Genomic DNA, 15,284 nt, shown 5'->3' with positions numbered 1-15,284 from the left:
TGGGAATGGGGAAAATGCAGGATAATGTTCATTTACAGAGGCATGCAGACACTAAGGGCCGAATGGCGTTCTTCTACACTGTAATAACGCAGAGATTCTGTGATTTAATTTTTTTTCCTCTTCTTCCTTAATGATTAAGGGAACTCATGCTAGTTTCCAGTTCCAGAAATGATAGGGGGCGGGTTTCTCCCATCGGGCGGCTAAGTTTTGACACCGCCGTAAGAACGGGCGTGTTTTACTCCGGCTTCAACAGGCCTTGCGGCGCCCGATTCTCCTGGCCACACTGGGCCAGCATGGCGCTAGAGCGGCCCACACCACTCCAGCAGCTGGACGCCGCGGGGTCCGCGCATGCGCAGTGGCTTTCTTCTCGGCGACGGCCCCGACGCCACTGGCGTATGGCTACAGGAGCCGGCGTGGAGGAAAGGAGACCCCCCAGCCCGAGAGGCAGGCCTGCCGTTCGGTGGGCCCCGATCGCGGGCCAGGCCACAAAGGAGGCCCCCTCCCTGGGGTCGGACCCCCCTCCCCTCCCACAGGCCGCCCCCAGACCCTTTAATGCCGAGGTCCCGCCGGCTCAGAGCATATTTGAACGGTGCTGGCGGGACGCAGGTTTTTTGCTATGGCCATTCGGCTCATACAGCCTGAAGCGTCGAGCAGGGGGGCTGCGTAGAGCGGCCACCGACTAGCGCAGCGCCGACCACGCTGGAGCAAATGGAGCCAATTCTCCACTCTGCAGAGAACCGCGCCCCGGCGTCGGAGCGGCACCCCAGGGATCTCAGACCTGTCCCGGGGGGGTCGGAGAATCGGGCCCAGGATTTCTCTGCATAGCCGCCCCATGCTGTTCAGCTAAGTCTGGGCATGGGGTGGCAGGGGAGGGAGGGGGTTTAGAGATTTACTGGAATGGTATCAAGAATGAGGGGCCTTAGTTACATGATGAGATGAATAAAGCTGGGATTATTCTTACAGCAGCGATTGCAAAGGAAGATTTTATTGAAATTTTGAAGATGCGAGGGGTTTTGATAGATGGGGGAATAGGAAAGGAATCGCTTCTACTGGTAGATGGATCAGAGAATAGAGGACACAGATTTAAGATAACTGGCATTAGAACCATGGGGAAAATGAGAAATCAGTGGGTTGTTATGAAATGGAATATTGTGAATGGGCGGTGGAAGCAGATTCAACAATAATTTTCAAAGAGAATTGAGAGAGGAAAAGGCTGCAAAACCATAGAGAAATAGTGGGTGTGGGGGAGGGAAACTAATTGGACAGCTGTTCCAAAGAGACAGAAAATATGGTGGGCATATGATGTCACTCATGCGGTGTAATTTAAAAATTCTATGACCCTGGGAAGCCATCAGGACCTGGAACGAAGGACAATATTCCCACCCTCTGTCTAAACCAACTGCAGTCAACCTGTAGTTGACAGCACCTTCCAAACCTATGACCACGACCATCTAGAAGGACAAGGGCAGCAGATACCTGGGAATACCACCATCACCTGGAGGTTCCCCCTTCACGCCACTTGGAAATATATCGCCGTTTCTTCACTGTCGCTGGGTCACAATCTGGAACTTCCTCCTGACCAGCGCTGTGAGCCAATCTACACCACAGGGACAGCAGCCATTCAGGAAGGCAGCTCACCAACCACCTTCTCAAGGGCAATTAGGGATGGGCAATAAATGCTGGCCGATCCAGCGATGCCCACATCCCATGATTGAATTTCAGAACCAGAGGCTTTCCTTTGGCAACATTCTGAGTACCATAACCAGGAATGTTATAGATGTCAAATTGTTTTGTAAACAAGGCTAAGGAGAATGCATTTGGACCTAAATTTCCTCATGGTAAGTCTGCACCTAATGGCACTCACTACTTATATAAATTCTCTATTTTAAATAAGGGGTGAGCCACTCGGTATCAACTTGCTGTTGGACAGTTTACTGGGGAAGAATGGGCATCTGCAGGATCAGGACCTCATTCCAGATTTCCCGTCCCATTTTTAAAATCGTTCTTGGGATGTGGGCGTCGCAGACTGGACCAGCATTTATTGCCCATCCCTAATTGCCTTTGAGGGGGCATTTAAGAGTCAACCACATTGCTGTGTGTCTGGAGTCACATCAGGACCAGACCAGGTAAGGACGGCAGATTTCCTTCCCGAAAGGACTAGATGGGTTTTTTGCGATAATCGACAATGGTTTCATGGTCACCAGGAGACTGTTAATTCCAGATTTTTATTGAATTCAATTTCACCACCCGCAGTGGCGGGACTTGAACCCAGAGCATTACTCGGTCTCTCTAGTTTACTAGTCCAGTGACACATCACCGCCTTCCCTTGCTTTTGGAAGAAAACGTTTTATTTTTTTTTTAAAAACGCCAGTGATGGCAAAAAAGAGGAGGAGGTCTCTTCCAAAGACAGCCTGTGGTTTTATTTAAAGAAACGTCTACTGGGGCATGACTTCCACATTACATCACTTCCTGAGTAATATTTCCACCATGAGCAGGATTAAAGCATGACAGTACAAGGGGGAGGTCAGGGAATACAATTTAACTAAATTCTTGGAATTTTACTGCACTCAAGTGCCGAGATCAGGCGAAAATGAAATCTGAGTTTGCTTTTACCCCAGGACATATTGGTCGTGTTTCATTTCAGTGTCTTGGCCTAATTGACTAAATTACTGGGAAGGCTAATTAGAGTCAATTAGTCGCGGCATTATCTCCACTCTACACAGCAGTCTCAAACACATCCCATCAAACCAATTTGGATTAAATAAAGTTGCTTTTGCCTTTGTGGGAAAAGATAATCGCAGCACAGCTTTCTCACTGTGACAATTCTGGTCAATATTTATCCCTTAGTCAACAGCAAAAACAATGGGTAGCAAAGTAATAGGATAGGAAGAAAATTCAGCTGAATTCTGGTGAACTGCCCAAACTTGGTTTTTTAAAAAATAATTCATGAAATGTCATTGGCTGGACGAGCATTTGCTACCCACCCCTAAATGTCCTCGAACTGTGTGACATGCTCGGCCATTTAAGAGTTTTATTTTAATAATTCTTTACTGGGTTTCACAAGTAGGCTTACATTACCACCGCAATGAGATTAATGTGCAAATCCCCTCGGCACCTGTTCGGGCACATTGAGGGAGAATTCAGAATGTCCAATTCACCTTAACGGCACGTCTTTTGGGAATTGTGGGAGGAAGTCGGAGCACCCGGAGGAAATCCACGCAGGCACGTGGGGAGAACGTGCAGACTCTGCACAGACAGTGACCCAAGCCGAGAATCGAACCTGGGTCCCCGGGGCTCTGGATGACTAGTCGAGTGACAATAGCACAGTGCTATTGCTTCCCTTTCAATGCAGCAACATCAGGCCAAATTGAAATCTAAAAAACACATTGGCTGAAAGGGAGGTGGAATCTGATTCAGTAGCAACTTTCAAAAGGGAATAAAATACTTTAATAATGTTTTAATGTGATGCGATGCGATGATATTTATGGAGGTGTACCTTAAGATGCTGGCCATCACTGCCTACCATGAGCCAGGATGTGACATCTAAGCTCGAGTCATGTCTGACAGGTTAAAGATGTCTCCCCACGTCCTAGTTAGCACTGTCTGGGTATAATCTTATCTTCAAATAAAGAACCCAGTTTATTGTTTTGCCAATCCTTGCAGTGTGATTGATATGTTTGCAATTAACAGAAGAACATCATAAATAATTAAATGAAAATAGCAAAATACTGCAGATGCTGGAATCCAAAACAAAAAGAGCAGGTCCGGCAGCATCTGTAAGAAGAGAAAACAGAGTCTCCAAACCCCTTCTTCAGAACTAACCAGAGGGGAAAATGCAATTGGAACAGCTGGAACTGTGATTAGTGGGAGCTGGGAGAGGTTGCAATGAAGATGCAGCAAAACTTAAAAATAAAGTGGCAGATGGCCCAGTGAGGGAGCGGGAAGGGAGGGTTTTGCATAGGAGTGAAAAAATATTTGGGGTATATAAAAAAAAGTAAAGCTGGAGGAGAAACGTAACTGTATAAAGTTGTCAAATTCGATGTTAAGTCCTGAGGGCTGTCGCGTGCCTAATTGGAAGATGAGGCGTTGATCCTCCAGTTTTTGTTGGGCATCACTGCGGCATTGCAATGGGCCAAGAATGGACATGTAGGCATGAGAGCAAGATGCTGAGATTAAATGGCAAGTGACAGGAAGGTTGGGGTCACGCTTGTGGGACTGCAAAGCGGTCACCCAGTCTGCACCTAGTCTCCCCAATGTAAAGCAATCAAATTACCTTGGTTCTCCTTCTTCTTCGTTCTGTCCATCTTCATCTTCTTCACTTCCACTATATTCGTACTCAGTTTCATCTAATGGCGAGAAGGGAAAATGGAAAAGCTCACGTTCAGCCACTCAGTCCTCCAGAAACTGGATCTAATTCTTCTTTTAATTAAGTTGAGGTTTTAATAAACTGCGTTCCCCATCTGCTACACAGCGTTTGCGTTTTGGAACAAACTTTGATGCCAAATTAGGGAGGGATATTGAATATGAAAAGGCAGCCTAAGATATGCAAAGTAATTTCATAAAATATGTAAATGAATAGCTGCTGGTAAATTAAATTCAAGCCTTCAAGTGTAAAGTATTGCACAAAGTAACACAAGAAAATAGCTATAAACAAACTTCACGAATGGTGTTAAGATGACGGAAGGTGAGGTTTAAAAGACATGGGGAAAATAATGAACTCGACACTGAACATGTTCGATTATTGGCAAACAAATACACTAGCCAAATTAATTGATAAAATTGGGAGGATTTTGAGGTTAATTTGATGCAGGCATTTGTCTAATTTGTCTGGTTTTAACCAAAATAACACAAACTAACCATTCAAACCCAAGGTGCAAAGCAAAGAGCCAAGTACCTGGGGCGGGATTCTCCCATCTGAAGGCAGAGTGTTGACGCCGTTGTAAAAACTGGAGAGTTTAACGGCGCCGTCATCGGACCGCTAAGTGTAGCGATCCTCTGCCCTACAGGGGGCCAGTATGGCACTGGGGCGATCCACGTCGCTCCAGCTGCTGATACCGGCGTCAAATGGGCACATGCACACTGCGACCAGCGCATGCGTGGTAGCCTCCTTCTCTGCGCCGGCCCCGACGCAACACGGCGTAGGGCTGCAAAAGCGGCCTCCACCACGAGAGGCTGGCCCGCCGATCGATAGGCCCTGATCGCAGACCAGGCCACGCTAGAGACCCCCCCCCCCCCCCCAGGGGTCAGAACCCCCTTTCCCCCCCCACCACCAGGCTGCCCCCGACAGGATGGACGCCGATGTCCCGCCAGGTAAGTCCAGATTAAACAAATGCCGACGGGACTCGGACATATTTGGGCGGCCACTCGGCCCATCCCGGGTGCAGAATCGCCGGCGGGGGTGCGTGGAGTCACCGGAGAATCAGCAGACCGGCTTCACGCGAATTGTGCCCGGCCCGGCGATTCTCCGACCTGGCGTGGTCTGAGAGAATGCCGCCGCTGAACTCAACAACAGAGGACTGAGTTATCAGGAAAGATTGCAAAGATTACATCCTTGAGATGATACCTTAGCCAAGTGAATTAGGCAGTAAACAGGTTAGAGAAGGTCAACCCAGTGCAGTACTTCAAGACAAACCTTAACTACAGGACAGGAAGCATAAATTCAACCTCGCAGAGGACAAATTTAGGACGGGGTCATCACTTCAGATTAATTATGCTTCAACAAAACCTAAACGTTTCTAGAATAGTAAGTCTAATCTGATGGTGCATTCCGAGAGAACTTTGTTAATTTTGCTCAATAAACCTACATGTTTTGCTGCCACATGAAATTAAAGCGCACAGGAGAAAATACTAATTTCTTATGGATCACCCAATGGGGACCAGGACCTCGGAACCAATGCATAAGGCATTTCACACACCAGGTCTTCCGGACCCCAGAAAATGGTGTGGGATCAGGAAGGTGGAAGATAATATTTTTTTTTGCGGGTGAGAAACAAAATGCAGCAAATTGCACTCAATCCCTGCCTCCATTTGGAGACAACAAAATCCAAGGCTATGAAGGGTTTTTTAAAAAAAAACTTCTGTGCTCATGCTTGTGTCAACATGTGAGTTATTATCAAACAAATAGAATACCATATTGCAAAATCAACCAAATAAACATTGGAGGCTTCTCAGGTGAGATGTGTGTAGCCTTCCAGTAGCACAAGACAGAAATTCAGGTGATTTTCATAGAATTTACAGTGCAGAAGGAGGCCATTCGGCCCATCGAGTCTGCACCGGCTCTTGGAAAGAGCACCCTACCCAAGCCCATACCTCCACCCTATCCCCATAACCCAGTAGCCCCACCTAACACTAAGGGCAATTTGGACCCTGAGGGCAATTTAGCCTGGCCAATTCACCTAACCTGCACATCTTTGGACTGTGGGTGGAAACCAGAGCACCCGGAGGAAATCCACGCACACACGGGGAGAACGTGCAGACTCCACACAGACAGTGACCCAAGCCGGGATTCGAACCTGGGACCCTGGAGCTGTGAAGCATTTGTGCTAACCACTATGCTACCATGCTGCCCACGTTTCTTTTTTTTTTAAAAAATACATTCATTTTAATAGTTTCCAAATATTAAAACAGGCTTTACAGTAATTGAAATTTCTTATACCAATCACTAAATCTGAAAAAAACAACCAATACATTCCATTCAATCAATGTTGCTGATTTGGAAGTCTAATATGTTTACCTAAACATGTTAATTGCAAGCCAAACATAACAGATTTACACAAGAAATTACATTAACATTTTCCCATTATTTGATAGGGCAATGTCTTCAAAAGGAATTCAGTCTTTATGATGCACGTCTTTGACAAATTGAAGATGCTGGGTGTCACCGACAAGCCCAACATTTGTTGCCCATCCCTAATTGCCCTTGAACTGAGTGGCTTGCCACGTCATTTCAGAGGACCTGTGAAGGGTCAACCACATTGCTGTGGGTCTGGTATCACATATAGGCCAGACCGGGCAAGGACAGCAGATTTCCTCCCCTGAAGAGCATTTGTGAACTCTGTGGGTTAGTTTTTCCGACAATCGATGATAATTGTCATGATCACTATTACTGGGATAAGGGTAAAATTCCAGATTTAGTCATTGAATTTAAAAGTATACTGCAGTGGGATTTGAACCCATGTCCCCAGTGCAATAAATGATAATCTTTATTTACACAAGTAGGCTTACATTGACACTGCAATGAAGTTACTGTGAGAAGCCCCAAGTCGCAACCTTCCGGCGCCTGTTCGGGTACACGGAGGGAGAATTCAGAATGCCTAATTCACCCAACAGCACGTCTTTTGAGAATTGTGGGAGGAAATCGGAGCACCTGGAATAAACCCACACAGGAACGGGGAGAACGTACAGACTCCGCACAGACAGTGACCCAAGCCGGGAGTCGAACCTGGGACCTTGGCACTTTGAAGCAACAGTGCTAACCACGAGGCCACCCATTAGCCTAGGATCTCTAGATTACGTTTCGTGTCAGTGACACAACCATTATACCAGCAACCCGCTTACATACTAGCGGCTGGATGAAACTTGTAAACTGCAATGGTCAGAAACAGTAAGTACAAAAACAAAAGGAGTTGCATACCTTTCTCACCCTTCTTCTTCCTGGTTCTGTCGATATGATCTCTCAGCATAATGCGAATTTGACGGTCACTCTGCTGATCGCGGATGAATGAATGTTTTAACAGGGTTTCTGTGGTGTTTCGATCCAAGTAATTCTTCACCAGGCAATTTTCTACAAAATTAATAAATTTCTTCGACCTAAAACAAAATAAGTAAAGTTCAGTGATGAAGGCATTGTTATGTCTAAGTATATGAATGATGTTGCAATCGTCTCTTGACTCAGCAAAGACTAGTGGCCCAACAAAGAATTCTCTCTGTTTAGTTGAGAATATCTTCCAATTTACCAAATAGCATTTGACAATTCGGCCGACTAAATGCCCAATTCAGTGGAAGCAACCGATGATCTACATGAACAGCTGCGTCTGCAAATCAAGTGTATGTAAATACCTGCTCGACTCCACCACTGCCCCCGAACATGGAACATGCTGGGTGGGATTCTCCAATCCCGCGGCAGAGTGACCACGCCGTCGTAAACGCCGTCGCTTTTTACATAGGCTTGAACGGCCGGCTCCCAGTACTAATGCTGGCCCCTACAGGGCAGCCAGGCCACATTGGAGGCCCCCTGCTGGGGTCGGACCCCTCCCACCCCCCACAGTCTGCCACCCGACCCTTCCACGGCGAGATCCCGCCGGCCCAGAGCAGGTTACAACGGCGCCGGCGGGACTTGGATCTTTTCTTACGGCCGCTCGGCCCATCCGGGCCAGCTGTGTAGAGCGGCCCACGACCGGCACCGCGCCAACAATGCCGTCGCCAATGGCGCCGATTCTCCGCCCTGCGGTGAATCGCGTGCCAGCGTCAGGGCAGCGTGGACTGTTCGCGGGGATTCTCCAGCCCGGCCCAGGGCTGGGAGAATCCCATTCGCTGTGTTTGGTTGGCGGGAGTGAGGATTTCTAGCTGCATGCGACATTTTTGCCACAATGGAGAGGTTCTCAGTGTGGTAAAAATCTGGACTACAGTCTTACTTCCACATTTGTTCAACCTCCATAATTAAATATGAATGTCCCAAAGCTTTCTGATGGGAATACCCAAAGGTGTTTTTCCTTCGCCTATCTTGGAGAATTGTAGGGCCTGAAGGAATTTCAGAGATATGGCGGAGCGAGACTAGGAGGGATTTGAAAATAAGGATGAGAGCTTTAAAACTGAGGCATTGCTTGACTGAGTGCCAATGTAGATCAGTGAACAAGGAAACTATTTTCTGTGAAAGGGAAATCCAGAGCAAAGTACCTTTGGGGTGACACGGTGGCACAGTGGTTAGCACAGCTGTCTCACAGCACCAGGGACCCAGGTTTGATTCAGACCTCGGGTGACTGTCTATGTGGAGTTTACACATTCTCCCAGTGTCTGTGTGGGTTTCCTTCGGTTTCTCGTGGTTCTCCCACTGTTCAAAGATGTGCAGGTTAGGTGGGTGGACTGGCCATGCTAAATTGCACCTTAGCGTCCAAAGGTTAGGTGGAGTTACGGGGCTAGGGACGGTGATTGGGCATAGGTAGTGTGCTCCTTTGGAGGGTTGGTGCTGACTCGATGGGCTGAACGGTCTCCTACACTGTAGGGGTTCTATGTTGACCTTAAAAGAAGAGGGAAGCCATTTAGGAATGAAACCAAGAAGCACCATTTCCCAGGATTCCAACATTCATCTGCAAGCATATTTTAAACTGTATCCCAGCCATGTTTGTTGGGATTCAAGAAGCTTTGCATATTCTGCCTCAATAAATGTTGCTGGGCTGAGAATTACAGCCTCCCTCAATGTTCATGTTATTCCCATTCACCGAATGAAATGGGCGGTAGACATCTCAATTCCAGCCTTCAAAAAGGAACGTTAGTACCATTGGAGCTTGCAAGACTGAAATGGTTAGATTTTTATTGTCTAAAGCTATTATGGAATATGGAGTTAAGGTGGGTAAATTGAACTGATACAGATTATTCATGATCGAATGGAATGTTGAAACAAGCTTGAAGATCTGAAGGCCACGCTGCTATTTCAACATGCCAGTTTCTTTACACAAATTACCTTGGACAATGTTGTGGGACAAACACCAAACACATTTATGTCAAACTCCTCTCCCTGCTATTTTAATGGAGACATTGATTTAAAAGAAGCAGCTCAATATCTCTGTTAAAACGGTGGCAAGTAGCATTTGTTATAAACTCTTCAAGCATTTGAATGATAAATTTGCTGACACTAGCTTGCAGATTGTATTATTAAGTCATCTTATCAGACAAGGTTCATTCCTTGCCAGAAATCGTCTTGCTTACTTGTATTCGAAAATGCAAGTATAAATCTCAGCCTAAATCAGATTTGATGGTTCAAACCCATGATTTAATTTAGGTTCCTTATAAAAGTCATGAAAAAAAAATGGCAACCCTTAAACGTCCAGTCCCACATAATTAACACAATAAATCTGCACATCATCTCAAACTTCTAAATTTAGATTAGTCTAGCTCTGAGGTTTATTATTCACAACGATAAAAAAATGCGACAGTAATTAAAAAAAAATCATTAAGGAAGAAACTCAGGCATAAAGATTTCCCCAAGGCAAACTATCTCCCTGAAATCACTACACTCTAATTACATTTTCAAAAGAGGAAGTGTGGCCTCAATGCACCTCTACATCTTTACAGAAGTTGTTGATTACAGTAAAAATGGAACAGATTCACGGGGCAAAGAAAACAGAAGTGTGGTTTAGCCAGCCCTCCAAAACTGCACTGCCCATTGGCGAACAGACTTTTATTTATACCACACACACTATTCAAGACTTTAAGATGTCTTGAAGCATTTTACAACCAATAAAGCAACTGCTAATTTAGGCACAGTGCGGTCCCATAAACAGTAATCTGAGCACGTGATAATCTGTTTCAGTTCTTTTGGTAGAGGGTTGAAAATTGACCAGGGCACTAGATTTTGCTCTTCTGCAAAAAATGGTGTGATGGGACATTTTACCTCCAGCTCAATGGCCAGGTGAGGTTTCGGTTTTAATGCCTCATCTGAAATCCGTTACCTCCCACAGCGTGGCGCACTGGAGTGTCCGCCTGGATTGCGATACTCCAGCCTTTGGTATGGGACATAAAGTCACAACCTCCCGCCTCAGAGGTAAGTGGGTTTTACACTGAGCCACAGCAAGATTGACACAAAGGCAATTTAATGAGAGTCGTGGATATACTGACAGTGCAGACTGTCGTGTTTTTCTGGTCGGACCGGGAACTCAAACAATATAAATAAATAAAATGGAAGCAACGGGAATCTTCTTGCAGGAAGAGGTGTGTCAGGCGGAACGGTCCATTCCAAGTAATTGGCTGAACCATGTGCCAGAGGCTCTGCAGGGTCAGGTTGTGACGCGATTCATCAGAGTCAAGCAATACTCTATTCATCATGATTCACTTAAACGGAACCTCTCAACCATGAAGCAGTTTTGGACCTCACACGGCATCCCACCTACCTTGTCTTCTGACTTATAATGAATTTAACCTGATTAATAGATATGGTACCTGCCTGTAGATGTTAAATGGAGGGCAGGGGTTAAAGGTGAGCGGTAGGCAGTGATTGACATAGCCACATTTTCATTGTGTCACTGACGCACGGGTTGCAATCGAGGAAGATGAGGCAGTATCCGGTTTCAGCTGCCCATAAGGATAGGATCGAATAACAGGGTGGCATTCTCCGATGGCTGATGCCGAAATAGCAAAATGAAACTAAAATCGCGGCAGGTGCCAATTTGACACCAAGTCACTGTACTCTGTCACCTCGACAACAAATGTCAATGCAGTCTGAAACGCACGTGGAGTAGACACTTTTTGTTTCTCATTAGCGGGCCTGATTCAGTATTCTCCGGGGCCTCCACGATTATCCACCTCCAATAAACCGAGTTCCCGATGGCAAGGTTCACTTGTACTTTTAAAAATCATGAAACCGGCATAGCAGTGGCTGAGTGAGAGAGCGGGTACAGAAAGTGTCCAACATCACCATAGTTTGCTGCCACTTGTGTTGCTGGCCGGGGGTGGGGGGGGGGGGGGCTTCTGCCAGGGCCTGGGGATCAGCGGGGGTGACCAGGAGGTGGACTGTGGAGTCGGGGTGGATGGGCACGGAACATCGTTGCAGCTGGAAAGGCAGCTATGCAGTTGCACACACCGCTGTGAACCTAGGGCTGCAGGTCACATAGGCTTTCCCCCCAGGCCATCCCCCTAGGTGCCCTCTGGCCTCAGCCGACCTATTAGGTGTATTGGCACGCTCCAGCACAACCAGTGCCATTTTGTTGGCTCAAATGAGTGTGTGTGGGGAGAAAGAGAGAGAGAGATAGAGAGAGAGAGAGAAAGAGGGAGAAGAACAGAGATAAAAAGAGAGAGAATTAGGAGAGAGCGAGAGAGAGAGAGAAAGAGAAAAAGAGAGGAGAGAGAAAAACAGGTCTTTGTTTCTATGTGTCCAGGTCTCAACTCTGCTTTCCTTGGGTCTCTTGGAAATCATCGCACTCAGGCAGGATCCAACCACCACCAGTTACTGATCAGAATATGGCCTTTTGGCCAATTCATTGGCCACCCGCCAACCAATCGAACCAAGTCCAATTCCATCACTCGGGTGCCACAAAGCCTGAGTTCTGTTGTGCAAACTAGCAGAGTGTTCTCTGTTGTAACTTTTGAATTCCTTTCTACCCCTGCTCGACTTATAAGTATACATATGTCCATTTAGCATCCATGGATCAAAATGATGATGGCAAAAAAATAAAGGAGGGAAATAAGGGAATCTGCGGGAAGGACCCTCACAATATAGACTCCTTATCATGCCCGCAGCAAATCTCAAAGCGCTTCCAAGCCAGTGTGATTAACTTTTGAAATGTAGCTTTAAGTGCTATTTAAGCAATGTTCCATCAAATCAGAAGAATGGATAGTTAGTCTGTTTTCTTTATTTGAGACTTGACTAAGGGAGGAAACTTGGCTCAGTCACCAGGAGGTAGACCAGCTCCCCCTCGAATGGGGTTGTTCCTGCTGTCTGACCAGACAGATGGGACCTTGGCTTAAGTTCTCCTCTGGAAGTTTACACCTCCAACAATGCAGCACCCCACAGTGTCGTGCAGAACTGTCAGCTTAGATTATAGAACTGGGCTTCAAGCCATATTCCTTGAATGCTCAAGCAAATGTGTCACTAACTGAGCCAAGTCGACAAATTAAATGGGTAGAGTTTTACAGCTTACATGAGAAATGACCCTTGGAAACAGTCAAACAATCTTGATTAAAACCAGAAAATGCTAGAAAAACTGGTTTGGCAGCATCCGAGGAGAGAAAAATGGGGGCGGGAGGGTGATTTTACACTCTCAGTTTCATTGGGCGGAATCGGTGACAGGAGCAGAAAATCCTGCAAGAGGCCCAAATCACGGTTCAGGCCGAGGCAATGGCATGACTAGATTTTCCACCCTTTCTCCCCCGACAGTGATGCAGCGGGAAACCTGATGTTCAATGTCTGGAACCCCATTACAATAAATTTGTATGGGTGTCAGGATGGCCGAGTGGTCTGAGGCGCCATACCCAAGGAGTAAAGTCCTTCCGCGATAAGCTGGGTATTCTAGTCTCCAACTCGAGGTGGGGGTTCGAATCCCACTTCTGACACATACTTTTGTGGGCAGCACGGTAGTACAAGTGCTTCACAGTGCCAGGGTCCCAGGTTCGATTCCACACTGGGTCACTGTCTGTGCGGTGTCTGCATGGGTTTCCTCCGGTTTCCTCCCACAGTCCAAAGACGTGCAGGTTTGGTGGATTGGCCATTAAATTGCCCTTAGTGTCCAAAAAGGTTAGGAGCGGTTATTGGGTTGCGGGGATAGGGTGGAAGTGAGGGCTTAAGTGGGAGTTAGTGCAGACTCGATGGGCCGAATGGCCTCCTTCTGCACTGTATGTTCTAATCATCAGGCCCCTACTGCCCAAGCAGTACACTGGCAATGCCCACTTATAACCCACAGTGTAATGCCAGGAGCTTGGCTTATCTATCTCTTGGGAAAAATTAACCCTTTGCTCTCAGGTAGCCCGTAATTCAATATAGGAACAGGAGTTGGCCATTCAGCCCCTCGGGACTCATTGCTGAGATCCCCCTCATAACTCCTCAGTTTCAGATACGCTTAATTGTGCAACAAAAAATGTTGAAACTTTCAATTGACTCCCAGCCTCAAGAGCTCAGTGAGGATGGAAGTTCCAGATTTCCACTGCCCATTGTGTGATGTGTCACTTCCTGACATCTGCCCAAACAGTCCAGTGCTAAGCCTGGACGTACATGATTCCAGTCCAGCCTCATTGACGTACATGATTCCATCCTACTCCAAAGTAACATTGGACAGCCTTACCATTTTTTTGATTTCAACTTTGGTGGAGAATTCCGTGGAATAAGAAAAAGTGCTCTCATCGGGTGCATATCACAGAGGGCTGGAAAAGAATAAAAGGGATGGCTTTTTACAAGCGAAGGAGCAACAATAATGATGAATGATTTTTCCAATGTGACAAATAATTCAAAACTTCACGAAGTACAGCTGGTGCACACATGGGTACCAACTGGAATCTGGGTCAGCCAATACCATGAAGAATCAGTTTCATTACACATTCATGACAGTTTTTTTTGATTTAGGGTACCCAATTATATATATTTTCCAATTAAGGGGGAATTAAGTGCGGCCAATCCAATCTACCTACCTACCTTTGGGCTTGTGAGGGTGAAACCCACGCATATATGGGGAGAATATTCAAACTCCACATGGACAGTGACCCAGGGGCCGGGATTCGAACCATGGTCCTCAGCGCCATAGTTCCAGTGCTAACCACTGTGCCGCATGCCGCCCCACGTTCATGGCAGTCTTGGTGAACAAGAAATGAAACGAAATGAAAATCGCTTATTGTCACGAGTAGGCTTCAATGAAGTTACTGTGAAAAGCCCCTAGTCGCCACATTCCGGCGCCTGTCCGGGGAGGCTGGTACGGGAATTGAACCGTGCTGCTGGCCTGCTTTAAAAGCCAGCGATTTAGCCCAGTGAGCTAAACCAGCCCCACTGGAGCATTGATGACAATAGATTCATCTTTAACATTATGGAGGCGTTTTATGGGGAAGGCTTGAAGAACATGGGCCAGATCCCACAATGCCAACAAGGGTGATCGTTAATATATCCTCCGCTGTTGTGCTTCAGGACTCATCGGGAGGGGGAGGCAGCGGCATTATCACTGGACTAGTAATCCAGAGACCGAGGTTATTGCTCTGGGAACCCGGTTCGAATGCCAACATGGCAGATGGTGAAGTTTGAACTCAATAAACATCTGGGGCGGGATTCTCCGACCTCCCCGCCGGGGGGGGCGAGGTAAATCCCGCCCCCGCCGTCTGCCGAATTCTCTGGCGCCGGTGATTCGGCGGGGGCGGGAATCACGTTGTGCCGGTCAGCGGCCGCTCGCAGCGGCCCCCTATGGCATTCTCCGACCCGCAATGGCCGAAGTCCCACTCGTTGTATGCAGGCCCCGCCAGCATAAATTGGACTAGGTCCCTTACTGGCGGGACCTGGCGGCATGGGCAGGCTCCGGGGTCCTGGGGGGGCGCGGGGCGATCTGGCCCCGGGGGGAGGGGAGGAGGGGTGTGTGTGCGTGCCCCATGGTGGCCTGGCC

General features: G+C 47.1%; 1 protein-coding gene across 2 annotated transcripts in view; it reads right to left on the bottom strand.

The window, feature by feature from the left end:
* The window catches only part of si:zfos-2326c3.2 (mitogen-activated protein kinase kinase kinase kinase 4), a 335,482-nt gene that overhangs the window by 139,459 nt on the left and 180,739 nt on the right, over positions 1-15,284 (bottom strand). For both annotated transcript variants that reach the window (XM_038775018.1, XM_038775019.1), the window contains exons 9-11: positions 13,989-14,067; positions 7,634-7,809; positions 4,274-4,346 (exon numbers count right to left, since the gene is read on the bottom strand). In XM_038775018.1, the coding sequence (XP_038630946.1) occupies positions 4,274-4,346; positions 7,634-7,809; positions 13,989-14,067 (328 nt within the window). The remainder of the gene's footprint in view (positions 1-4,273; positions 4,347-7,633; positions 7,810-13,988; positions 14,068-15,284) is intronic.

This window comes from Scyliorhinus canicula, chromosome 17 (assembly GCF_902713615.1).
Source record: "Scyliorhinus canicula chromosome 17, sScyCan1.1, whole genome shotgun sequence".
Classification (NCBI taxonomy): Eukaryota; Metazoa; Chordata; class Chondrichthyes; order Carcharhiniformes; family Scyliorhinidae; genus Scyliorhinus; species Scyliorhinus canicula.
This window is presented reverse-complemented; position numbering and strand designations above follow the sequence as displayed.